Source organism: Octopus bimaculoides, chromosome 2 (assembly GCF_046866305.1).
Source record: "Octopus bimaculoides isolate indiv1 chromosome 2, ASM4686630v1, whole genome shotgun sequence".
Classification (NCBI taxonomy): domain Eukaryota; kingdom Metazoa; phylum Mollusca; class Cephalopoda; order Octopoda; family Octopodidae; genus Octopus; species Octopus bimaculoides.
The window spans coordinates 45,495,924-45,523,773 of NC_142929.1; the positions used below are offsets into that span (position 1 = coordinate 45,495,924).

Here is a 27,850-nt window from a genome sequence, read left to right on the forward strand (position 1 = left end):
ATATACACACACATGTATGCATACATATATATATATATATATATATATATATATACAGTGTACATTTAAACACATAAGAGATGGCCATAATCGGACATCTAAACCACTAGAGGGAGTAGCTAAAATCCAAACCACAATTAGGGGTAATTTCGAAAGGGAATGAAAAGGATTTTAACTACTCCTTCTAGCGGTTTAGATGTCCAATTATGGCCATCTCTTATGTGTTTAAATGTACACTGTATATATAATGAATAATATATAGTCTATTGACTAGTTTTTCTACACGCTAGGCCACGGTGGTAAAAAATTTCTAAATAATATTTTACCACCCTGAAATTTATTAATATATATATGTATGTATATATAAGACGGGCTTCTTCCAGTTTCCCTCTACCAAATCCACTCACAAGGCTTTGGTCAGCCCGAGGCTAAAGTAGAAGACATTTGCCCAAGGTGCCACACAGTGGAACTGAACCCAGGACCATGTGGTTGGTAAGCATGTTACTTACCACACAGCCACACCTGTGCCTATATATATATATATATATATATATATACGACATGCTTCTTTCAGTTTCCGTCAACCAAATCCACTCACAAGGCTTTGGTCAGCCCGAAGTTATAAGAGAAGACACTTACTCAAGGTGTCACACAGTAGGACTGATCCTGGAACTATGTGGTTGGGAAACAAGTTTCTTACCACACAGCCATGCCTGCACTGCACATGTGTGTGTGCGTCCACACACACTTGCACATACACATCAATGCCTTTGTGGCTGTGTTTGTCCCTCAGCAACTGATGTCAGTAGAAAGAGACCAATAGAATAATGACTGGACTTCAAAAAGAGAAACTGGGGTCAAATTCTCCAACTAAAACCCCTTCAAGATAGAGCCCAGCAAGGCTGCAGTCCAGTGACTGAAACAAGTATAAAGAATAGTCTTCCTTGTTCTTTGTAAGTCAATTCAGTTATAAACAACATGTGACAATATTATTGGGTTGGTTCATAATTATTGTGGCTCTTTTTTCAACAAAAACAATAACAACATGCAACAAAAACATCTTTAAATGATTATTCTGGAGCATATTCACCATCTACTTCAATTACTGCTTCCCATTTGCTTAGCAGATGGTCAGACCGTCGTTCAAAGATGTTTTTGTTAAATATTGTTATTGTTTTTGTTGAATAAAATTTGTTGAAAAAAAAAAAATCGCAATAATTATGCACCAACCCAATACTATGAAACTTATGAGATGAAACTAAATAAAAGATGGCTTGTGAATATGCAGGAGCTTGAACATGGCTACAAGAACCTGGTTAAAGTGAAAGAATGCTAAGAGATGAGTTCATCAGCAGAGTATCAATGTCCCATCACCTCCACCACCACCACCACCCGCTGACAGGTACAACAAAGATAACAGAACATGTAAGAAATAACATCTGAATGGAAGGTGCATGCTGGGAAAGGAGGTGGTACAAGGTGGTAATATAGGCTACAAAATGGAGCAAAGTCAAAACAAAATAAGGATGCACAGGGGACAGATATCATCTAGGAAGGTGAGACAACAGTGAATCATGTTGAAAGGTGATAGGTTGTGAATAAACTATAAATATTTATTCAATAATAAATTGATACATGTATTTGTGTACAGATGATAATATCAGGTATTAGATAGCTTTCCAAATCTAGATATTTGCAATAATTCTATGACTAAATACTAATTATTAAATTATGCACACGTTTTTGCAATAGGTATCTTTTCTACTATAAGCACAAGGCCTAAAATGTTGAGGGGAAATGGGTTAGTCAATTACACCAATCCCAGTATTCAACTAGTACTTACTTAATGGACCCAAAAAGGATGAAAGTGAAAGTTGACCTCGGTAGTATTTGAACTCAGAATGTAAAGCCAGAAGGAATACTGCTAAGTATTTTGTCCAGCATGATTCCACCAACTCAAGAATACGCAGTAAATATAGAGAACACTTAGTAATCCAAGCCATGTGGGAAAAGGAAGGGAATGGGAGAGGGAGCAATAGCAATAGAAAGACCAGAAACAATGGCTGAGAGGTGGGAGTGGGGCAAGAGTATAATTGAGGAGAAGTACTCAATAACCTTAGGGTGTGTACATTTGTGATAGTGAGTGAAGATGGGAAGAGAAGAGACAACAAGGACATCAGATAGACCAGAAAGGGTAGATAAAAGAACCAAGAGTATAATGCAAAGGCAGGGGTTATTGGAGGAGGAGTCAGATGGAGCAGGGTGATTGACAGTAGCAGAAGTGGACAAAGGTTAACAGGAGTGATGAGACAGATGTAAAGGTAAATGACAGGTGGTACCAGAAGTGGCCAAGCAGAGAGGGAGAGGAAGAGGGAGATGGTATATTGGGTAGGGAGTTGAGGGTGGTCTGATGCTGTGTCATATACACAGGCCTAGTGAAGGACAAAGGAGTTGGAGTGATGAGGATGATGTCAACACAAGTAGTGGAGAGATGGAGAGTTATGAGTGATAAAGAGACAAACAAGGAGAGAGGGTGAACAATATGGGGATGAATGATGCAAAGTAAAGAGGGTAGCTAATATTAGGCTTTGCCAGGTACAAAATATTTCAGCCTCTAAATATGACAGTTCTATATTTAAAAGATGAGGAATTATGTACATTATTTACATTTAACAGATATTTGTCCTCATCTTGTTTGTTGTTAACATAAGGCTGATATACCCTCCAGGCTTCATCAGGTGTCTTGGGGAAATTTAGAACCAACCTGGGTTCTCATTCCTAAGGTATTTTTCGGTGTTATTATTATTATTCAGGTCACTGCCTGGAATTGAACTTGGAATCTTGGAGTTAGTCACCCTTACTCTTAACCACTATGCCATATGCCGGGGCATATGGTGTAGTGGTTAAGAGCAGGGGCTACTAACCCCAAGATTCCGAGTTCGATTCCAGGGAGTGACAACAACAACAACAACAACAGCAACAGCAACAGTAACAGTAACAGCAACAACAACAAAAAATACCTTAGGAATGAGAACCCAGGTTCGAAATTTCCCCAAGACACCTGATGAAGGCCGGAGGGTATATCAGCCGAAACGTGTTAACAACATACAAGATGAGGACAAATATCCGTCAAATGTAAATAATGTACTCTAAATATTACCCTCATACCAGGGTGTGTTTTGCTGTGGGTGGACAGATCATCACTAATCAGTATGGTCTTTTGTTGTCTGCTCTGCAAAATGCCGCATCTTCAGTCCAGTCTTTACCACTTCATCACAATTCTTCTTTCATCCCCCCCCCCACCACCACCACCACCATCTACATCGGCTCTCCCTAGTCCAGCAGTCATCCCCTAAACATCTCACATGCCCATATTAATGCGACCTTCTCTCTTGTATACTATACCTGATTCTTCTTCACCGATATATATCTCTCAGATTATTTATACACTGTTCATATGCCCCCAACATTATCAGCAACATTTCAGATTTCAAAAAATACTATCATAAAATAATTGCCACACACATTTTATCCAGAAATCCAGAAAATTATACATACAAACCATTTTTACCTGTTTTACCTGACCCCAAGCTCTACACCAACTACCTCTAATAATCCTAGAAAAACAGAGGCTGTCATACAATAAGCCCACTTTGCCAGTCTTTTCTGTGGCCACATAAGCTTTAGATCATCTTTGAATATTCTAAAGAGAAATACAAGGGCAACAGCCTATATGTTGACATGTAGGGAAGCTCTGCATCCCCTCGTGCCAACCATTGACTAACAATGTATATAGTAATACTTGTGGAACAGCAGCATAGTCGAGATGGTATGTTTTCTTCTCTTACTCTTGTTTTTTGCAAACATCTTCAAAATAACTTTCTAAAATGAAATTCCATTATGCAGCTGAGGAGTACATTTTCATTGTACATTCTGTTGTGTTCTCACTACATGAATAAATGGAGCTTGTACGAAACGTACATACTGCTATAACCTATTGAATTTTTGTTGCTTATCTTCAAATTTTATTCACCAAATCTCTTGATTTTGTTTTTGGTTTTTATCCTACCAAATTCTGGTGCCTCAAACATTTTAAGTACCACATTTAATCTTTTGATTAAATCTATATTATTATAGTAATACTTGAGTAGATTGAACCAGGGTATATTGTAAATACTAGATCAATAACATTTGATCAGGTACCACCAGAACATAAATCTTCTCAAGAAGGAAGTTATTCAACATCTACAACAGTGGATGAAAAATGAATGAAAACAGGTGAGGGTTAGGACAATGTTTAAGACAGAGACGACAGTTAGTGAGAAATGGAAACAGAGTTTCATGCCAAAGATGTTAGAGGTTGAAGGACAGAAAGTGTGAGGTTAGCAGGGCTACATCAAGAAGAACAAGGTTCGTAGAAAGCAGGAATTAAATATAATGGTAAGAAAAACTGGGTTTTTTTTATTTTAATGCAAATATGATGCCTTAGGGAGAAAAGTTGGCTACACATATACCTGATACTCTGAGGGAGATGAAAAATTAAATATGAAAGAATCATTTAGAAACAAAATGCAGTGACCTGCATTTAAATTAGAACAGGAGGAGAAAACAGTAGTTAAATGTAGAAATGAAATACTAAATACAAACTTCAAACTATAGATATAGAAATAGTATCACTGTAAATGCATTAGATTACATTACTATATCAATACGTGCATGTATGTGTAAATATATTAATACATTATGAGACAAACAATTATAATGTAAATCACAACAATAACTATTCAGAAATGATATGATTATGCACACAGAGCAGGATGCCAAAATGCATTTTGAAATAATACCTAAGTTGCAATAAATCTATTTGAAAAACATGATGATAAGAATGAGCTTCTCCATTGCTATTGTTACAACGCCTCAAAGGCAAGGAACAGAGTTCTGAGTAGGTAGCAGTGACGGGGTGGATGGTGTCATCAAGGATTTGTGAGAGAAATGGATAGATCAGGAGTTCGCAACAACTTTTTATTTATGGACCCCTTTGATTACTATTTTATTCTTGTGGACCCCTTGGCCATTCAATGTTTAAAAACTAGTTTTAATAGAAACATCTTTCAAAATTCCTATTTTGTTTTTCACAAATTAACTTGTGTAAGTAGAACTATGTAAAATGTTAGAGAAAGGAACCTAACTGATTCTTGCAACACATATCAATAAATACACCTAAAGCAAAATTTTTTCAGGGGCCTATAAAATACTAATGTAGATCCCCAATTTACTATTTTGTTATGTGGACCCAAACCCCTCGTATATGAACCCTCAAGGGCCATATGGACCCTAGTTGAGAACCACTAGGATAGATAAAGTGAATGAAGTAGTCAGAGTGTATGATAGGGTACTTAAGCTTAGACTAGTCTTGGAAAACATCACAGCATTTATTTCTGCATACACTCCACAGGCTGGCTTGGCATATGAACAGAAAGACCTTTTCTAACATACACACACACATGGATACGTTTTGTGGATTATGTAGGGATGATAAAATGATAGTATCATAATGCGAAATGTAGCTGATGTTCTCAAATTAAATTACTTCATTTATACAATTGTTCAATTTCAGCAAAAATAGAACTTCCCCATTCGCTGACACTTTAAATCTGAAATAAGATATCTCAGAAAGATGCATTTGTGTTTGCATATACATGTATTGTTGTCATCCTCATTCTACATCTATTTTTCTATGCTGACATATGTAGTATGGTTGTCATAGCAACTGGCCATTGATAGCATAATGATATTTAGGCAAAAATATTTGCTAACACATCAAAATACAATTAGGCAACAATATATCCAATTTGATGAATTGCCACAAGAACAAAAAATGAAAGAGGGACTTAGAAAGTGTATCGCACATTTTAATTATTCAAAGTGGGATCAACTTTTATTCAATCTCTATTTTACTGTCTACAATGAGGTCATTTAATAAATGTGACAGATGTTTAAAGCTCTGATGTATTTGTAGTAACGTAAATGAAATACATAAAGATAAATGTTAACGTAAGGTTATTATTTTAAAGCAAGGTTAAGAATAACAACAGAATGTTTACTGAAGGAACGATTCAATATGAAAAACAAAGTTAAACATTATAATTTATTTTGATGGCAACTTTAGCTTTCACATGATGGTTTATTCAACTAGACTGGTTGAATAAGTCATTAAGTGAACATATAATTAGTATCTTCCTCATGTTTATCAGAACTCCTAAGTTTTATGTGAAGCTTCTTTTTGCATCTTAACAACACTAACCAAAAACCCAAACAGATAAGAAATACAAAACTCATCATTAAACTAATTCAACAAATCAAACCAGAAAATATAATTCAACCACATCAGAGAATAAACCATTCAAGTTCATATTTGTCACCACTTTATTACTTAAAACGCAACTATTCTTACAAAACATGGTGATGTGAATGCACAGAAGTGAAAGAAGAGACATCATGTGTGCTAGAAAAGAAAATATATTTTTAAGAAATTTTGTTGTAGAGAAATTACTGCGTGCTATTAAACAGTCTGAACTTGAAAGTGTTCAGAAGAAAAGATTTAACTTGGCTGATCTCTCTAGTATAAATCCAGTTAGAATGGAAATAACTAACATTTCATAGGCATTTTATAGACATATAATTCTTTTTTAGTAACAGAGGGCTAAGTAATTTTTTTTTTTTTTCTTTTTAAACCTAATGTAGCACTGAATAGAAAAGAAGACTGTAGCCAAGTGTGAAATCAAGAACCAGTTTGTTAAAGACCATACAGGATGCAGAGTTAGGTAAGAGAAATATATTTTGAAAACCAAGCATGCGTAAGAGAATATGATGAAGAATTATCCCGTGCAAAAGTTAAAGGCTTATCCTTTCTGAGAAATAGAATAACAAAAATAGCATTTATTTCTCTCTCTCTCTCTCTCTTTCTCTTTTTCATTATCAGAATTATTCTTAAAGTAAAACTTTTCCACAAAATATCTCTACTGAAAGACATAAGACTTAAGAACAAATTAACTTATACTTTTAATTCATTTTTAAAAATTTCATCTCTCAATGTTGCTTCTCAAATTGTCAACCAAAAATCTACAATAAAAACAGGTATAGTTATTGAATTAATCTAAATATACCCCTGGTACTTAATTTATCAACTGCAGAGGAATGGAAAGTTAAGTTGATTTCAGCAGAATTTGAACTAAGAATGTAAGAGACATAACAAAACACTGAGTCTGGAATTCTACAGTTTCTGTCACTGTTGTCCTATTAGATTTCTTAATTTGACTAACATTTTTCTAGGACTTCTACAACAGCAATTAACATATAAAAGTATTAAGTGAAAATAATTTTCTTATCCTTTTACCCTTATCTCCTTTAGATCTCTCTCCCTTTTGTATCAATATACAACTAGACAACAAAGAAATTTATAATTTCATTAAGGACAGCCTTTCATGTGAGTAAATGCACTGGTCTGCTCTTTCAAATATATCAAAGCTAAAGCAATAGGATAGATGAGGGAAGCAGAGGAAATCACTTACCCAGGATGAGTCAACCTGAAAGTCAATAGGATCAAACAAAAAAAAAAAAGAAAACAAATAAAATAAAATATATATACATAAATCACAATTAATGATGAAAATGTTAATATGGCTGAAAATATATTGGCTTCATATTTTAATTTTGAGTCATAAGTTTGGTACTGGGAACTGAAGACATCTAAAACAGCAATGGGTTTTGTTTTATATTAGAAGTTTCATTAAATATTTCCATCATAATGACTTTTCTTTCTTTTTTTTTTAACCAACCAAAACATGATAATATTAAAACAAAATAATATGATAGGAGAATTAAATAATGATCCTAAATTAGTTAAAATTATAAGAAATATTGTGTCTATGTTATACAGATAATGGCTAGAGCACTTTCTGCACTACCTGGAATGTGGATCTCCTTTGTTCCACTATTATCAGCAGTACAGATTTAATATACGAGATACATGAGTTAGCAAAGAGGACTAATAACAGCTTGTATCAAGTTTGTTAAAGAGAAATCAAAGATTTTACGAACAAAAATAAATAGTAGATCAACATGCAGGAACAATATTGAGATATTCAGTAGCCTTGCTTCAATAGAGGTAGAAGAAAATGAACTGATGAAGCTTATAGCTGGACCAGAAAGATGACAACAGTAACAACAGCATACAATGACCACATCCACAAAACAGTACTTAAAGACAGACTGACAGAGGATTACTCCATATAATAGACACTTGGCAGCTACAGGACTAGAAATGACATTAGAAAATGTGAAGAGAAGCTTAAATTAAATCAAATTAAATGCTGAGTTTATTTGACAATCATGTAGAAAATCAATATTTGTAACATCAAACAATTTCTAAATGCATGAAAAAAATAAAAATTATTTACATCTCTTTTTACAACTAAATGCTTCACATCTATTTGGGAAGAGAAATGGAAATGAGATGTTCAACATCATTAATTGATGATATAAATGAAGCATTTCTCATTGGGAACCAAAAATTTATTGAGATAACAGTAACCATCATAATAATGATAATAAAAATAATATTTCTATCTTCAAACCAAAACCACAAATTTTTGTGGAAAAGTATAGCCAATTGTGAATGGCACTTATAGTAACTATCTGGAAATATGAAAAGAAAAATTCAACTCCAGTAAGATGTGAAGGAAAGTAACAAAATATTGGTCTCAAATTTTGGGACAAAGCCAACAAGTTCAGGGGAGAGGGCAAGTTGTTTACATTGACCCCAGTGCCCAACCAGTACTTATTTTATTGACCCCCAAAAGGATGAAAAGCAAAGCTGACCATGGCAGAGTTTGAAACATTAAGACAGATGAAATACTGCTAAGCATTTTGCCCGGATACTGCAGAATATTGCAAGGCATTTAGTCAGGCACTATACCATTCCTGCCACTCAGCTGCTACAGCAACATTAATATTATCATGAAGGTAATTAAGAAATTTATTGTGAATTTGTGAAAAACATACCTGTTGGGGTGAGATGTTGGCAAAAGAAACTTGAATTCAACAACACAGAGACTATTCAAGAGTTGATCATGACGCAAACACACAAGTTCATAAGCAGTATAGGCTCTTCGGACATACACCTTAAATATTGGAAAGGTAAAAAAAGAAAATAAAGGACAAATACATAAAATAGTGGTTTAATTTGGGATAAAAGAAAATACCATGATTAGATAAAGTGGTCATACTGCTCAATCAAACAGAAGTAAATAGTGAAGAGAAATGATTGTAAATGTAAATCAGCATGAGATTTAATGAGAGATAAGATCATTTACACCCTTCCACACATATATTTGCTTCCTTTGGACTGCAGTTATGCCAAGGCACCACTTCCTGGGACAGACGGGGGAGGGACCCTTTTTATATCAAAAAGTTGCATTAAATTAAATGCAATCCAAAAAGGCTGGATATAAATATGTGGACAAAATGCACATTAAATGATATCAATGATAGGAATAATGAACTTGTTGTTGTTGGCACTCCATTGCTTACGACGTCGAGGGTTCCAGTTCAACGGAACAGCCTGCTCATGAAATTAACGTGCAAGTGGCTGAGCACTCTACAGACATGTGTACCCATAACGTAGTTCTCGGGGGATATTTAGCGTGACACAGTGTGACAAGGCTGAACCTTTGAATTACAGGCACAACAGGAAGTAAGAGTAAGAGAAAGTTGTGGTGGAAGAGTATAGCACGGTTCGCCACCCTCCCCTGCCGGAGCCTCGTGGAGCTTTAGGTGTTTTTGCTCAATAAACACTCACAACGCCCGGTCTGGGAATCAAAACCGCGATCCTATGACCGCGAGTCCACTGCCCTAACCACTGGGCCATTGCGCTTCCACAGGAATAATGAACTATACTGCTAATATTTAGCTAATTTCATAATTACTGCAAAAATTCTCAAACTGAGTGGGAAAATACCCAAACTTGTGATAATTAAAAGCTTTATTTGCTGAAGAATGATTCAAAGAGTCTAAATTTCAAATTTCATTTCTAAAACTATTACAAGATAAATGAATCCACAAATGCCTTTGTAAAGAAAATTTGTCTTCTGTAACAATATTACTTAGAAGACTTACCTCTAAAGCTGCTGTTCTCACCAAAGAGTTTGAATGGAAAAAGAATTCTTGCAAAACATCATAAATAGCAGTCTCAGAATTAATAAGTTTCTAGGAAGAAGAAAAAGATGATGATAATAATAATAATAATAATGATAATTAATAATAATAATAATAATAATAATAATAAATAATAATAATAATAATAATAATAATGATAATAATAATAATAATAATGATAATAATAATAATAATAAATAATAATAATAATTCTTTGGACATATATATAAAATGTGTATGATTAAACACTGCCTGAAAGGAATTTAGCTTTAAGCAAATAGTTGAAGATGTAATATCTTAACTAGAGCTGCATAATCAATTTTCAGAAACTGATGATTTTACTCTAGAAAAGAAATCAAAAAAATCCTCAATGTTTAAATAGATGAAAGGTAAAAAAACTCAGTTACCTGAAGGTTCTCAGGGCAGAAATCGTGACCAGATATATTAATAGCAGACAGAAAGATTGATTCCATTTGATTATGTCGCAGTTCAAAGGCAGGCTGATGTGCAGCAATCAGAATCTTAAAAAAGAAATGGCGAATATTGATTAACTGATAAATCAAAACAACCTGGAAGCTAAATGGTACAGTCACAGCTATTTTGTCATTATAGAATAGCTGCAACTCCTAATCCCAAAGTTCTGCATTTCAACAACTACAACATATAATTAGTTCATTTTCTCACTTAACTAACTGCAACAATCTTCCCTCTTACTTTTTAAATGATCCAAAACATTGTGACAAGAAATGGCTTAACCCTTTAGCATTTAAACCAGCCATATCCAGCTAAAATACTCTGTTTTATCTTCAGATCCACCAGATCTGACCTCTCACACATACTCTACAATGTCATTTTAAAAATAAACAGTCACATCATTGAAATCTCAAAGCTATAAGACAGTGCATGATCACTTCAAAACAAAACAAATAAATACTACATTTGAAAAAGTAATCTGAAAGCTAAAGGGTTAAACCAGCCATATCCAGCTAAAATACTCTACCACCTTCATGTTCAAACCAGCCAGATCTGACCTATCACACCTACCCTACAATGTCATTCTAAAAATAAACAAATACATCATTGAAATCTCAAAACTACAAGATAGTGCATGATTAATTCAAAATAATGTGAATAAACAAGCATTATATTTGACTGAGTAATATAAATGCTAAACGGTCTAATGACCCAAGATCCTGCACCACTCACTTTTAATTCCACCAATAAAAAAAAATAATAAAATCGATAACTTACCTGTCGTGCTCGGAGAGCTACTTTGGCATTTTCAGTTTTGTTCAGAGTGGTCAACTCACTGAGAATCTGTGCTAGGTCATCAGTGAGACCAGATTCATTTCCACACAGGTATTCCTGCAAAAAATACTTTATCAGTTAATTTTCTATTTTTTTTTAAATTTCATTTAATACTTAATATATATTTCTTTTTACAGGTACATTGCATGTTATTCAGCAACTGCTGAAGATCACAGTAAGCCATAAGAATATTAATTTTAAAAAGCAGAACTTAATTCTAGAGTACTAGAGTATTAACATATAATGCATTAACACTCTCTTTAGTACAGTATTTCATTAAAAAAAAAAAATTAAGCTTTACAGAATCATTTACCACCAAAGCTTTGATAGTTTTAAAAAGTGTAGTGTTTAGTGACTTGTATCCACTTCACCAAACATTTGGTAACAATATATTTCAATTCTTTAAACCTTTTGACAGATCTCCTTACAAACTCATAACTCAAGCAGAATAAGCTATTTACTCTCTTTCAACTCACAGATTTCCAAGATATCTACTAATAAACAACTCTTGAGGATAAATATTCCCTAATATTTATCAAATATCAAAATTGTATATAATTTTTACCAATACAGAATAAGCACAGTAAAGAAAATTTTTGTCTGCATGGGCATCAAATCAATGACACAACAAATCTGATTCTTGGTAGTCCTGTGGAACATTTCACAAAGATTTTCTAACAATAATACAGAATTGGTTTGCATTAAACTGGAGTTCAAATTATTTGCTACAGGAGTCAATGAACTGAGATTGCCACTTTGTAAGTTAACTTTCATATCCACTGACACACTGCATCGCCAAAGACAAGACATCGACTTCTCAACTACCCATTAAGCTATCCTCACTCTTGGTTCAAATGACAGAATTCCAATCAGTTTTTGTGAACCAAATTCCATTCACAAAGCTTCATGCATCTCAAGGCACAGCATGGTGGGATTGAACCTGAAGCCATGTAGTTGTGAAAACTACTTAACCACAAAATTATGCCAACATCCGGGAACTTGGACATCATCATTCAATGTCCGCTTTCCATTCTGCACAACTACTAAATCCACTCACAAGACTTTGGTCAGTTTGGGGTTTTAATAGAATATACTTGCCCAAGCTGACACACAATGAGATTGGTCATATTATAATTTTTTAATAGAATATGAAATGTTTAGCAATATGTAATACAAAAAAAAAAGCAAAATAACTGGAAAATAAAATAAGAAAACACCACAAACAAATAGCCAAAATCATATTGGCTTCCAGTGGTATGTAAATGCCTCACACATTTAAACTTCACAAATGAAATGAAAGAGTGTAAGCATGCCTATGTGTAACACAACTTTACTTACTATGAGTAATATGACCAGTTCATTCTTTTCCGCAATTGCAGAATGAGAAAAAATTGTAGCTGTAACTGCACCCATGTCATCCTTGTGTCTTTCTCGAACTTGGGCAACACATTTATCATAGTGACCTACAAAGTGACCAAAGACATAATTAGGCAATTAGTTCATACTATTAATTACAGCATTGGAAATGAAAGACTGCACATTTTAGGGAATAATATATATATATATATACACACATGAACGGGTGCTAAAAAAGTTCTTGGCTTTAAGAGTATTACGAAAGGCCTGGTTGGAGGCCAACCTTCTGAGTTCTTTTACAGGGCTTAGAAAAACTGAAGGACCATTGCAATAACCGCATGAATCTGAAAGGGGAATATGTTCAATGAAATCACAATTAACTGATCCTCCTGTATTTTCTTTTACCCAAAGCCTGAAATTTTTCAGCATCCCCTTGTATATATATATATATATATATATATATATATATATATATATCATCATCATCATCATCATCATCATCATCATCATCGTTTAACGTCCGCTTTCCATGCTAGCATGGGTTGGACGATTTGACTGAGGACTGGTGAAACCGGATGGCAACACCAGGCTCCAGTCTGATTTGGCAGAGTTTCTACAGCTGGATGCCCTTCCTAACGCCAACCACTCAGAGAGTGTAGTGGGTGCTTTTACGTGTCACCCGCACGAAAAACGGCCACGCTCGAAATGGTGTCTTTTATGTGCCACCCGCACAAGCCAGTCCAGGGGCACTGGCAACGATCTCGCTCGAAAATCCTACAGGAGCCAGTCAGGCGGTACTGGCAACGGCCACGCTCAAAATGGTGCATCTCATGTGCCACCCGCACAAGAACCAGTCCAGGGGCACTGGCAACGATCTTACTTGGCTTGCCGGGTCTTCTCACGCACAGCACATTTCCAAAAGTCTCGGTCAGTAGTCATCGCCTCGGTGAGGCCCAATGTACGAAGGTCTTGCCTCACCACCTCAGCCTAGGTCTTCCTGGGCCTACCTCTTCCACGGGTTCCCTCAACTGTTAGGGTGTGGCACTTTTTCACGCACGCATATATATATATATATATATATATATATAGACAGGAACAGCCATGGTTGTGTCAAGAAGTTTGCTTCTCATCAACATGGTTTTAGGTTCAGTCCACCTGTGTGACATCTTAGGCAGGAGTCTAGCCCCAGGCTGACCAGAAATGAATGATACCACTTGTATAACAATGGCACTCACATACACATACAGCCATGCCTGTACATATATAAATTAAATATACTTTAACCCTTTAGCAATCACATTGTTCTGTTGAAAGTAATGCTTATTTCTTCACAATGTTTTGAATTAATCCTGCAATATCCTGTAACTTTGAGATTTTGATGAGGTAACTATTAATTTTTAAAATTATATTGCAGGGTTGTTGTGAGAGGCCAGATATGGCCAGTGTGAACATAAAACAAGTAGAATATTTTGGCTGGATATGGCTCATTTAAATGCGAAAAGGTTAAAAGTAGAAAAAATATTATTTAATTTGAAATCAATGCCAAAACATAGCAATTACCATGCTGAAACTGAGCTTCAACTTGAACATAACATTTCAAAAGATCACGAACAACTGATTTCATGTGGCCTCGGATACCATTTCGATATCTGCAATGATTAAAATAAATATTAGCCTTCATGAAGGAAGAAGATATCACTCACATATAATTTATACATTTTATTTTTCGTATACATAAAAGACAGACATTAAACAATGAGGATGAATTTTTTTTTTTCGCACAAAATATTAACATCTGTGTTGATATTTTTTTAAATACAAACCTCTGCACAAGCTGCACAATTCCTTGGGTGGTCATAAAAAACACCTCTCTTTCAGCTCGTCGGTTTAGTGTGGCTGCATGACTGTCAATCACATGAGCAATCTGGTAATTGAAATTAATTAACATTACTAATTAAAAAATACATGACATTTGGAAAGTATATAACGATCATTATATTGGATAAAATATTCCACAAAATCACAGCAAAATTAGGGTTAAGGTTAGGGTCATAAGATAAAGGTGACATGAGACAAGTTAGCTTCAGTTGAACTTCAAGATTTTCTCATATATTCTGATGTTTCTTGAGCTAACTTTATATGGCAACTAATAAAGACAATGTTTATTTTATACAATATTTATTTTATTTCATTGTTAATCCTCCTAAAATGATTAGTTTTTAATGAGTTTCATCAAAGAAGGAGTGGATCCTGCTCTGCTTTACTTCATTTTGAAGAGGATTTATAGAGAACTTAATTCTGCTGATGTTTTCCATTTCCTAAAAACTCAAGTGGTTTCTAGTGTACCATATTTATTTGTGAAAATTACATACTCATGTATAATGCAGAAACCAAATTAAGGACATTTTTTTTCTAAAACTATGGTCTATTATCCTCTGCTTTTGAAACGTATTATACAAACTGATAAAATAAAATATTATACATTGAATGATAAAAAATAAACCCAAGGAAAGTATACAAAATTTGAGAAAATGTTTCAACTGTATGTACTCACATCTTGACTTGGAAACTGGGAGAGAACTGATGTTATATTTTTAGCATATGATGTTATTAATTTACGAATTGACTTTTCTACATGTGGTGCCACTCTTCCAGCACTCATAGAAATGAGGTCCTACAAAAAGAAAAATATATATATCAATCTATAAACTTGCACTTGTTTTAGTAATTCTTCAGAAAAATTAGACTGGGTTTTGTTTTGTTATAATATATAATGAAGAGAGCTGGTAATTGATCTCTATTTTGTAATTTTATAAACCTTGATTATTGTAAAATAGTAACAGTTGTCATTGATAAAAACTAGAGAAGATATATATTGCATTCTTAAGTGTTTGAAGAATAAAGAAGAAATGGAGGGCTGAATCAAACTTCATATTCAGTATTTCAGTTTTAACATATATTTATTTTATAATGAACATTAATGTCTATCAGGTTCTACAATCAAGTATCATTTAACATTTGTTTTCCATGCTTGCATGGGTTAGACAGTTTTACTAGAGCTGGTGAGCCAGAGAGCTGCATCAGGTTCCAGTCTGTTTTGGCTTGGACCTTATGGCCAGATGCCCTTCCTAATGCCAATCATTCCACTAAGTGTATTGGGTGCTTTTTATGTGTCACTGGCACATTGCAATCCTGCTTATCTCTCCTCCTCTCATCACCCTCGTTGAGTCTCACCTCGAGGCCCTGCATTAATCAGTATACCCAGTCCTTCCTTCCCTAAATATCATCACCCCTTTTGTGCAAAACTCTCATGAAAGTGTTGATGTACAAAAGTTTAAGAGGAACATTATTGCATCAATCTCACTAGTCCAAGAGGGCAAGAAAGGCCATGAGCACCTTTTCACTAGTTCCAGCAAATAGAAAAAAAAAAAAGAATGCATTTGGGATATATGCTATGAGAAAAAGAAAATATTTTGAATGATTAAACAATAGGGTTCACTATGGAGCCATTTCACTCTATAGAGATCTTAGCTAAGACAATTACACCTTGAATTTATTTGCAAATCAATTGTTAATTCCGTCCACATTTTATAGTAAATATTAAAATATTTTCTTTACCTGAAGTTCAAGCAAAGGCAGATTAGGGTCTCGCAAACATTTCATTAGTGTTTGGACAGATTCCTTGAGGCGTTCACTAAAATATGGACTTGGTAAGACATAGCCTGCTAAAATGTTCTCCAGTTCAGCTTTGATACTTGTAAACACTTGATGCAGCTTGTTACCACTAGTTGATTGATTTCTGTTGTATGGTAAGCTACCATCATAAAGTTCCGCCTACAAAAACAAATCGTTTAAAATTACAATTAGGAAAATTTCAAACAGAAGAAAAAATATATATAATTAAAACTGAAGGTGTAAATAAAAAGAAAATTTTACCTGTTGTGTTCTACTTGGGTCATCTAAATCTAAGGTAGCAATAGTTACACCAGGCTCAAGTAGAGCTCCAGGGCGTTTTTTATAATAAATGCTGGAAATAAACAACAAAATATCAATCATAATATGTAAAACCTCAACATCAGTCCAATGACTGAAACAAGTAAGAGATAAAAGATAATTAATTAGAAGGATAAATTGACTTACCAACCACTTTCTGGAACTTTAAGAGTAAGATTCATTTTCATAACTTCCATTTCAGCATACGGCTCCCCACTGAAAAGATGTCCTCCGTCTTCTACTTTATATGAAAGTAGTTTTCCAGCAGATGGGGATCTAAAAGAAATAAAATTATCATTGAAAATTAATAGTTAAAAAACATACATATGTATGTACAACAGTGAGGAGTGAAAAGGGGGAGGGAGAGAGAGAGGGGACAAAAAGAAAAAGGAATGAAGAAAGGAAGAAAGAAACAAACAAACAAACAAATAAGAAAGACACAACTATATAATCAAATCACAACAAAGCTATCAGTAAGAAAATAAGTCACTAATATCTTTTATTTACTATAACTTAAGATTACAAGTGAATCAAACACTTATCATAGGTTTTCAAAATTTTCCTTTATCCAATATAACCTAATATCGGTTTCAAATTTTGACACAATGACCAGTGAGGTCAGGAGAGGGGTTAAGTCAATTACATCAACCCCATTGTTCAACTGGTACTTATTGTATAACCTCAGTGAAATTTGAATTCAGAACATAAACACAGATGAAATGTCGCTAAGCTAATGATTCTGCCAGAAGATGATAAAAGATAACAATGACTGCAAGAAGCAATGCTGGTATAGTAAAACAATGTAAAACAAAGACAAACAAGAACAATGATGTGTATTTATTTTTGTATGGCCTGTCAGTAAAATAAGTAGCAGTTGAGCACTGGGAATTGATGTAATTGACTCACCCTGTCCCCACAAAATTTCAGGCCTTGTGCTTATAGTAGAAAGGTTTATTGTAATAGACTTTGTAATCTTGATTTTAGTAGACACAAGGGACAGAGGTAACTGATGAAACTCTTTGAAACAACCCAATATCCTAGTACATGAGATATACAAATGTTTTAGTGTCATTTAGGACCAGACCGCAAATCTATCATACTATTTTTTGTTTGTTTGTTTTTTTAATCTGTTCAAAGAAAGAGGCTGAACCCAAAAGCTTTGCAGGTCCTCCAAAACTGATAATATCGATGTGGCTTATGGTTCCTCTCGAACAGTTGCAAGTCAGTGTAATATGACAATTTAAAACGTGTTCTATTTTCTTGTCTTCTGGTACAATTTAATTCAATGAAGCAAAAGAAATGCAAGATATTACAATAATTTTTCAACAACTTTATATCCATTACACAAATAATGAGACTTGCTCTTAAAGCCATAATATTTTAGGGTGCAGAACTACATATCTAAGGTTCTCAGAAACCAGGTGGATAAAATAAGTTATATAAATGGTATACTTGTAGAGAATCAGTCATACAAAATAATGACTGATTTAAGCAAGTGTGTAATTCAACATCCCTGTATCATCTTAACCCTTTAGCATTTAAACCAGCCATATCTGGCCAAATATTCTACCTGTTGTATGTTCAAACTGGCCAGATCCAGCCTCTCACACCTACCCTACAATGTCATTCTAAAAATAAACAATCACATCATTGAAATTTTGAAGCTATGAGATAATGCATGATTAATTCAAAACAATGTGAATAAATAAGCTTTATATTTGACACAATTATCTAAACACCAAAAAGTTAACCAGGGAGTTTTATGTCTATTGTATTGTAGTTAATCATAAAATAATACAATGTTCATGTTAAAATATAATAGTTACCTGAGTACAGTGGGGTCATTTTCTTTCAGAAAGACACAAGTTTTATTGCCGATGGTAACTCTGTAGCTATCAACTTCTTCCTTCATGTAAGTGGTATAACTGGACCCACCTACTGATAGCAATAACCCACCATCGGTCAGACTGAAAATAAAATCAGGAAAATAATTGTATAATAGTTTTTATTCCTAACTAGCAAAGAAAGAAATGAAAACAAAATTGAATTGGTTCCTATCAGAAATCACCCCCTTTTTTTTTTTTTTTTTTTTTTTTTTTTTTTACTTACCGATGAGCTTCAATATCCATGTAGGAGCCATTCATTAGAACAAAGTAACTTGCCAGTCCTGTCCTCACAACCTATCATACAAAAACAAAAAAATCACATATTTATTTTTTATTTGATTCAGTTACTAGAGTATAACCATGCCAGGGCATGAATTTTTAGTTGAATGAACCAACAGCACCACTTATTTCTTTTTTGGATTTATTCTATCGTCTCTTTTGCCAAACCGCTACATTACGGAGACATATACACACCAACACTGGTTGTCAAGTGATGGTGGAAGAAAAACACAGATACAAAGGCACACACACATAGACATAAATGAGCTTCCTTCAGTTTCCAGCTACCAGATCCACACTCACAAGGCTTTAGTTGGCTCGAGGCTATAGAAGACACTTCCCCAATATTAAAAAGAAATTAAAGAATAAATAAAATTACTGCTAAAAACATTGTTTTTAAGTGCATAATTTAAATTGAATTTGAACAAATAGTATTGTTAATCAGAACTAAAAATGGGGCTTCCTACAAAACTTATTGTTCAGCAATTCATTTAAGGACCATGTGGTTTCAGTAATATATTGCCCACTGTGCAACATATTGGGCAAGTGTTTTCTGCTTTAGTGGTATTTGGTTAAACAGAACCTGTTCAGAATCTTATTGTATGTCTACTGTTCATCTGTTTCATTTAATATCAGTTTCCTCCATGGTAACATGATTTAGACGGTGTGAGAGAAGGGTGAATTATCAAGACAGGATTTTTAAGGCCATTTTTAAGGTACATGACATACATACAGACACACAAACATATACACACAAAATGAATGAGATGTTAAACTGAAAGACTACTCATTGCCAGAACCTTAGAATGTTTGATTCTATAGATCAGTGTGTATACGAGTAAATGTATTTTGCATACAACTAAACTTACAAAATAACAAATAATAAGTGAAAGGTAAAAACCATACCAAAAGAATTTGGCATTAGTTACTTGCTAGTGCTTTGCTTTAAACAAATTTCATGTCAATGCCACATTAAAAGCACCCAGTACACATCGAAAAGTGGCTGGCATTAGGAAGAGCATCCAGCCATAGATATCAAGCCAAATCAGAGTGGAACCTGGTGCAGCTCACCTACTTGCAAACCTCTGGTCAAATTGTCCAACCCATGCCAGCATGGAAAAATGGATGTTAAAGGGGATGATGATAATAATAATGATGATGATGATGATGAAATCCCACTTGCTTTGAAACATATGTCCATTAGGGTGACAAAATAATTCTTCTTATCTTCTATTATAATGAACAAGGTCTGAAATTTTTAGAGGAGGGTCTATTTGATTACATCGACCCCAGTGGTTGACTAGAACCTATTTCATTGACTCTAAAAGGATAAAAGATAAAACTGACTTTGGCCACATTTGAACTCAGAATGGACAGAGCTGAAATAAATGCTGCTAAGCATTTTGTCCACTATGCTAACAACTCTGTCAGTTCACCACCCTTGGGTCAATGAAATAATATTGGTTTCAAATTCTGGCACAAGGCCGACAACTTCGGGGGAAGGAGTAAGTTGATTACATACATTGACCCCCAGCACTCAACTGGTACTTATTGTATCAACCCCAAATGGATGAAAGGTAAAGTCAAACTCAGCAGTTGATAAAAATAATATTAACATAAACAAATCTAAAGCAGTTCCTTACTGTCGTAACATATTTCACACCATCGTAAATGAACTCGACATCCACTTTATTTTTCAGAGAATTTGCAGGAAATATCTGGCCTCTGAAAAAAAGAAAAGCATGGAAAACTTTAGCTACTAACATCTGCAAAAAAAAAAATCGTTAATTTTTTTAATTTTCAAAATTCTGAAAGAGATGAGAGACAGAGGAGAGAAGAGAGAGAAGAAAAGAGAAAGAGAGAGACAGTGTGTGTGTTTGTGTGTGTGTGTGCGTGCATGCATACATGCATGCGTGCATGTGTGAGAATGAGAGGAATAAAATAGGTCATTATACTGTTTTACATTCATTTATTTAGTCTTGTATGGTTAGGATGATCATTTCATTGAAACAATTGCTTTTGCAGCTGAATGTCTTTTCTATTGCAAACCATTGAACAGTAAAGTAGGAGTAAAACCTTCCTTTGTTCAGTTGAGCAAACTAGAAAAAGCGTTCAACACAATGACTTTTGAACTTAACGAACTGTGTTCTATACTAACTTCATCATAAACTTTCAACCACTGACTATAGAGAAAGAAAAATTTCAGTCTCTAAATTTTCTCAATAACAACACATGTAAACAACTGATGAATTAGTAGCACATATATTGGATACGTCAAAACTTTGTCATTAAAACCTGTATGATAATACAGTGGCAAAAAAATAATAACAAAGATGTTAATGGCAATTTCACTAAACCAGAGGCAAATTGCCTCAGTATGCAAGTGGTCTGAAGTGTTTTCTTTGCACCCTAAACTTGCCAACAAATAAGAAAGAGATGTTGATAGGGTATATGCATCAATCTGATACAAATGTGATATTTGCAACATAAATATCAGTAATAAAATAATATAAAAGGCAGTACAAAGTAACTTAATATCATGAAGAAATGAGTAAAAGCAGGCAAGAAGGAGATTAATTCTCCTGCAATAATCAATATTTCTAAAAGTGGGATTTATGAAAATAATTATATGTTGACTTTGATTAAATATATGAATCGAATGATGTATACTAATGGCAACAGTTCAGGTTTTAACAACATAAACACTATTTTCAGGAACACAATTTGAAATTTGCAGATCAAAATTTACAATAAAAGAAAGGTAGGTAAGCTTATACATCAAGACAGCATTAGAGGACCAAAAATTCCATATGGAATGCAGCAGGATTTGAAAAGATAGTGACGATGTTTGAATGGTTACACAACATATTTACAATATATTCTATGTCAACTTGTGCGCCAGAATAGATCGTAATAAGAAAACCAAGAAATATAAAACATTCTAAAATATACAGTTATGTACAATTATATTTAACATGTTTATGTAATTTTTTTCTCAAGACAATTTGTGCAACAAATTTTCTAAGTCCAATGTACAAGAACAGGTTTAAATATAACTGTACATTACTATATTTCATTCAACACTATTTGGTGCACCTCTAATTAATTATAAAATGTGATATCTAATATTTGTTTTAAAGCATATGAAATAAAATAATTAAGGTAATCAGACCTTTCTAAAGCATTTTGAAAGTTCTGGAAACAAGTGAATATTGTATGATCAGCAAGATGGAGAGATCCACTGATGACACCAAGAATTATATCAGGTTTTTCAGCCTAGAAATGAATAAAATAAAATGTTATTTAATAAGTGTGCACAAGTACAGTAATATTGGTTTCAATTTTTGACACAAGGCCAGGAAGTTCAGGGTGGTGGATAAGTCAATTAAATCAACCCCTGTCCTCAAATGGTACTTATTTTATCATCCTTGAAAGAATGAAAGGCAAAGTCAACCTCAGCAGCTTTTGAACTCAGAACATAAAGATAGACAAAATACTGCTAAGCATTTTGCCTGATGTGCTAATGATTCTGCCAGCTCAACACCTAACACAAGGAAAGTAATATCAAAGAGTAATAGATTACAGCATATGAAGCTAGAAGTTTTTAGAAAGCAACAAATCTAGCAATATTCAAAACATTTCACCATGCTTCTTTCTATACACTCTTGACAGTAAGACTTATGCAATAAAGCAGCTCCTATTTTGGAATGTAACAGTGTAAGTTAACCTTTAGACTTCCACATCTGTCTATTACATACAGAGTTGGCTAAAATCTATAAATATATTCTGTAGCACAGTATAGCAAAGACCATGCAGTTCGTCACATTTTAGCAAGTCTTTTACAATAAAGCTAATTAATAATTCCATGCTTTAAGATTGTGAACAGATGTCATGTGTGACATAGATCTGTTATTATTAGTATTATCAGTATGTATTCTTCTATATACTCTGTCATCAGGTGTGGTGATGTTTGTTTTAATAAAGTTCAGAAGATAATTTAGAATAATTGAATCATTATGAAAAGTGCTTGTTTTCCATTTTTTTAAGCGCTCATATGGTACCATGTAAAAGCACGCAGTACATTCTGTAAAGTGGTTGGCGTTAGGAAAGGCATCCAACAACAGAAACCATACCAAATCAGACTGGAACCTGATGCAGCTCTCCAGCTTGCTACCTCTGGTCAAACCATCCAACTCATGCCAGCATGGACAATGGATGTTAAATGACAACAATGAAGAGAAATTTTAGCTATAAAAGCCTTTTCCTCTTTGGTTTTGACAAGATTTTAAACTTAATGCACAAGAATAAATTACAAAATTACTATATTTTATGGTATATAAGACACTCATTTTTCAAAGAAATGTGTCAAAAAATCACCTTGGGTCTTGTATGCAAAGTTGGGCCTATATTACATATTTTAATGCACTAAAAACCGTTTTTCTTGAATATACACCACTTATATTGAAGTGTGTATTTTATGCTATCAAATACTGTAAGTATTGAAGTTAATATTTTCAAGTAGAAATAAATAAAATAACAGACATAAAAGAGTTACTATTCAAAAGCATACCTGAAACTTTGTAGCGATCAACTTATCAAGCCAACCAGTAGTTAAGACATTCATTTGAAAATCTTCAGTTTCCAAGAGGCGAGTAAGGTATTCTACAGTGGTACGGAAATCACCACGGATAGATAATTCATTCAACGCCACAACCATATTTCTTAAAGAAAATAAGAAATTAATACACATGCAGTAACCATATGGTTTGATTTCTACAGCTGGATGCTCTTCCTAACACCAACCACTTTACAAAGTGTACTGGATTTTTTTTAAATAGCACCATCAAAAATTAATAAAACATAATTTCAAAATGATAAAGTTAAAGGAAACATTTAAGATATATTAATATGTAGCAAGAAGGAAATTATATAAGGCCCTTCAAACAAGTTCATTAAACAGGCATAGTTAAGAAGCTCACTTTGTAACTACATTGTTTCAGATTCAGTCCCACTGCATAGCACCTTGGGCAAGTGTCTTCTACTATAGTCTCAGAAAGATCAATGTCTTGTGAGTGAATTTGACAAACAGAAACTGTGTGGAAGCCTGTTGTTTATATACATATGTGTATGTATGTGTCATTGTGCTTGATAAGTGACATTGGCTTGTTTGTGTCTCCATAGCCTAGTGGTTCAGAAAAAGGGATTGATAGAATAAGTAGCACGCTTTAAAAATGTACTAGGGTCGATTTGTTCAACTAAATCCTTCAAAGCAATGCTCCAGCATGACTTCAGCTCTATGACTGAAACATGGAAATGATAAAAAAAAAAATTACTGAAAAAAAAAAAAAACAATTCCTCAAAACTTACTCTCGTGCATCCTCCCGGCATTCTCCCCATGAAAAACAATGACCAAATTGGGAATCAGCAAATTCATGGAGACCTCCAGATGCTACAACACTAAAGTAACCCCAGACATTCTTGCTGCTGCGGAAGTTCAACTCCTGAACAGTGCCTGAGCTGGGTTTAAAGCCCTGAAAGGGAACAGACATTGTGAAAACAATGTGAGAGTAAATCTCATACATAACAGAAAAATGATTTCCAGAGAAAAAGTACAATAATTGTATTAATAATAACATAAGAAAAAGGGAATAATAAAGATTATTATTTATAGAAGGTTTTTTTTATATACTTCTTGAACATGAATGATCTAAAATGAGTAATTTCTGTTCTGTTAAATTTATTTTTAATAATTTTTAGTAAGTAAACTTCAACACATCAGTTATTCATATTTCAGTGCTTTCCAGTTTTAAGTTTGATTGTTGTGTAGATAGGGGAATATGTACACATAAGCATGTATGGATTTTAATCATATTTTAATCATATTTTCCAGCATACAAGTCTATTTAGTATATAGTGTAAACATTCAAACACTATCATTATCTTTCCAAATCCTGTCATGTTTCACATGGAATTTTCAGTCCTCCAAAGTTGTCTTGGTGTATAAGTTGACCGACTTTTTTTGGCTGTAAATTTTGATATGAGAAACTCACCTTGTACACTGGAAAATATGGTCTGCATATATTTATTCACTGTATAAGTGTAAACGTATAAACACATACATATGTAGGAGAGAATGCATATATATATATATATGGTTTGCTTTACCTCTTCTGGATTTTCACTGGTGATTCTTGCAGCAATAACATGACCCCGTGGTTGTGGTTTAATTTTCAAATCATCAAATGGAATGATTTGGTCACCTGCAGGATCTTCTCCATACAACAGACGTATGTCTTTGATTCTGTACAACGGAATTCCCATTGCAATCTGAAAATTTCTCAAAGAATTAATGCTCTGACATAGGAAAAAGTAAATGGAAACATGAATCAATGCAGAGATACCTCAACATACATTGGTAATTAGTTCTAAGACATATCTTAATAATTGGTTTGCACATATTCTCACATATATTCCATTTGATTTTTCTCAATTCAGTGTTGGTTTTTAGGTGGGGAGGGTTTGTCAAAATTCTTATGCCTTTAAATATGCTTGCTGTGACTGACATAAAACTGGATAAACTAAAGTTGAGGTTTATTTTTCTTTTCATTAATTTCTTAAAAATAAAAAATGATGTAAAGTCAAAAAAGATGACACATTGAAGTATGCCGGTACAATGTTTCTCTTAACTTATCATATCTAATTGTGTAGAGAAATCAACATAACTGAGATAAAAGAAACTACTAGATTATATATTACCAACAAAAGCAGTATTAATACCAAGAGGTAATATTTATCTTCCCACTTACAAGTAGATGTTCTGTTAGAACAAACTATACTGCAGTTGATACCATAAGAGAGACTCACATGGCTTTTGGTGCAAATTGCACTCTTGTTTATATCACTAGCAGGGAGATAAATCCCTACCAACTCCAGCGCCGAGACCACCAGATCATGTGATTTCAATCTTCCTTGGTCTTGTCAATGATGGACACTTGACTGCTAGAGATAGCAGCAACTCATTTCCCCACCAGCAACATATAGAGTAACAGTGCCTGAACCAGCACTGGTGTCATGATTAGCCAGTGAGTTTGTCAGAACAATGTATCTATTAGTGACAGATGTGAATGGGTAGAGGTTAGAAGAGTGTATGGGAGAATGAGCAATGGTAAGAGATAACTGGCACTCTGTCAGTTACAATGATGAGGGTTCTAATCGATCCCATCAATAGAACAGCCTCTCATGAAATTAATGTACAAGTGGCTGAGCATGTCACAGATACCACATACTCATAATGTAGTTTTGAAGGATATTTTTGCCATCTGAGTGCATTGGAGCAATGTGAAATAAAGTGTCTTGCTCAAGGACACAATACACAGCCAGGAATCAAACTCACAACCTTACAATCCTAAGCTGAATATCTTAACCACTAAGCTACGTGCCTAACCACAATGATTAGAGATAGGAAACAGGTGAGTGGCATGAATATAACGAATGAAGAACGAGAGTTAAAGGGTGGCCTATATACTTTCGTGTTTCAAACAAATGCAATCAATAAGAGATTTAGTTGTATTAAAAAATAAAAACTTGAGATTTATCGATAAATGTCTATATTGTGTTGTATAAGTATTCTATAAAATTTTAATTTCAACAGTGACTAAAAACATCTGCAAATGAATGTTGTTGTTGTTGGCACTCCGTCACTTACGACGTCTAGGGTTCCAGTTGATCCGATCAACAGAACAGCCTGCTCGTGAAATTAACGTGCAAGTGGCTGAGCACTCCACAGACACGTGTACCCTTAACGTAGTTCTCGGGGATATTCAGTGTGACACAGTGTGACAAGGCTAACCCTTTGAATTACAGGCACAACAGAAACAGGAAGTAAGAGTGAGAGAAAGTTGTGGTGGAAGAGTACAGCAGGGTTCACCACCATCCCCTGCCAGAGCCTCATGGAGTTTTAGGTGTTTTCACTCAATAAACACTCACAACGCCCGGTCTGGGAATCAAAACCGCGATCCTATGACCACGAGTCCGCTGCCCTAACAACTGGGCCATTGCGCCTCCACTGCAAATGAATAGAATTAAGAATAATCAAGAGAAAGAAACAGGAACTGCAATATGTTTGAGATATTGTTTTACCTGCAATTGGGCGGCGGGAAGGTTAACATCTGCAATCATCTCTGTACATGGATGTTCCACTTGTAACCGTGGATTTAATTCAAGAAAGTAGAATGAGTCATCTTCACAATATAGGTATTCCACTGTTCCTGCACTCACATAACCAACCATTTTTGCTAATGTCACAGCAGCCTGGAAACAAATGTTAATTATAAGTAAATTTTATTGCATTGAAGATTTGATACTGCACAAAATAGGCATACATTTGCTACAGTTTGATATCATTTACTTGAATAATATGGTTAAAGAATCACCTCAGATGTCTGTTTCACTGAAGAGGTTTCATAAGACTGAAACATATCCAAAGCTGCTTTCTGTACTTGCCAGAGTTGTTAAAATAATTATAGTTCATTGATTAAAATTGCCTTTTCTACATTGCACGAAAACTTCTAAATGGATTTTTAAAGCTCACTGTGTTAATATATTAACACTAACTTAACTATAGTTTTTCAAATAGATGGTTTCTCTGAGGAATCTATTTTACTGAAACATCACGATCACACACTTCAATACTGTTAGCTGACAGGAATTGTTACTAAACATTGTTATGACAAAGAGAAAAAAAAACAGCTTTACTGCAATACACTTCCTGAAAAACTCCTGTGTTTCCAGTTCAATATAAAGCAGTTCAAAGA

The 27,850-nt window shown here is 34.1% G+C and overlaps 1 protein-coding gene across 3 annotated transcripts in view; it reads right to left on the bottom strand.

The window, feature by feature from the left end:
* The window catches only part of LOC106879448 (acetyl-CoA carboxylase), a 124,700-nt gene that overhangs the window by 38,207 nt on the left and 58,643 nt on the right, over positions 1-27,850 (bottom strand). For 2 of the 3 annotated variants that reach the window (XM_014929008.3, XM_014929024.3), the window contains 20 exons: positions 27,177-27,347; positions 25,203-25,364; positions 24,405-24,568; positions 23,608-23,758; positions 22,210-22,313; positions 20,681-20,762; positions 18,982-19,052; positions 18,699-18,839; positions 17,020-17,148; positions 16,816-16,906; positions 16,498-16,713; positions 15,434-15,553; positions 14,703-14,803; positions 14,440-14,528; positions 12,862-12,986; positions 11,467-11,580; positions 10,623-10,736; positions 10,177-10,266; positions 9,064-9,182; positions 7,572-7,586 (listed from right to left, as the gene is read on the bottom strand). In XM_014929008.3, coding sequence (XP_014784494.1) covers positions 7,572-7,586; positions 9,064-9,182; positions 10,177-10,266; positions 10,623-10,736; positions 11,467-11,580; positions 12,862-12,986; positions 14,440-14,528; positions 14,703-14,803; positions 15,434-15,553; positions 16,498-16,713; positions 16,816-16,906; positions 17,020-17,148; positions 18,699-18,839; positions 18,982-19,052; positions 20,681-20,762; positions 22,210-22,313; positions 23,608-23,758; positions 24,405-24,568; positions 25,203-25,364; positions 27,177-27,347 — 2,369 coding nt within the window. The remainder of the gene's footprint in view (positions 1-7,571; positions 7,587-9,063; positions 9,183-10,176; positions 10,267-10,622; positions 10,737-11,466; positions 11,581-12,861; positions 12,987-14,439; positions 14,529-14,702; positions 14,804-15,433; positions 15,554-16,497; positions 16,714-16,815; positions 16,907-17,019; positions 17,149-18,698; positions 18,840-18,981; positions 19,053-20,680; positions 20,763-22,209; positions 22,314-23,607; positions 23,759-24,404; positions 24,569-25,202; positions 25,365-27,176; positions 27,348-27,850) is intronic. The other variant, XM_014929017.3, reaches the window with a different exon arrangement.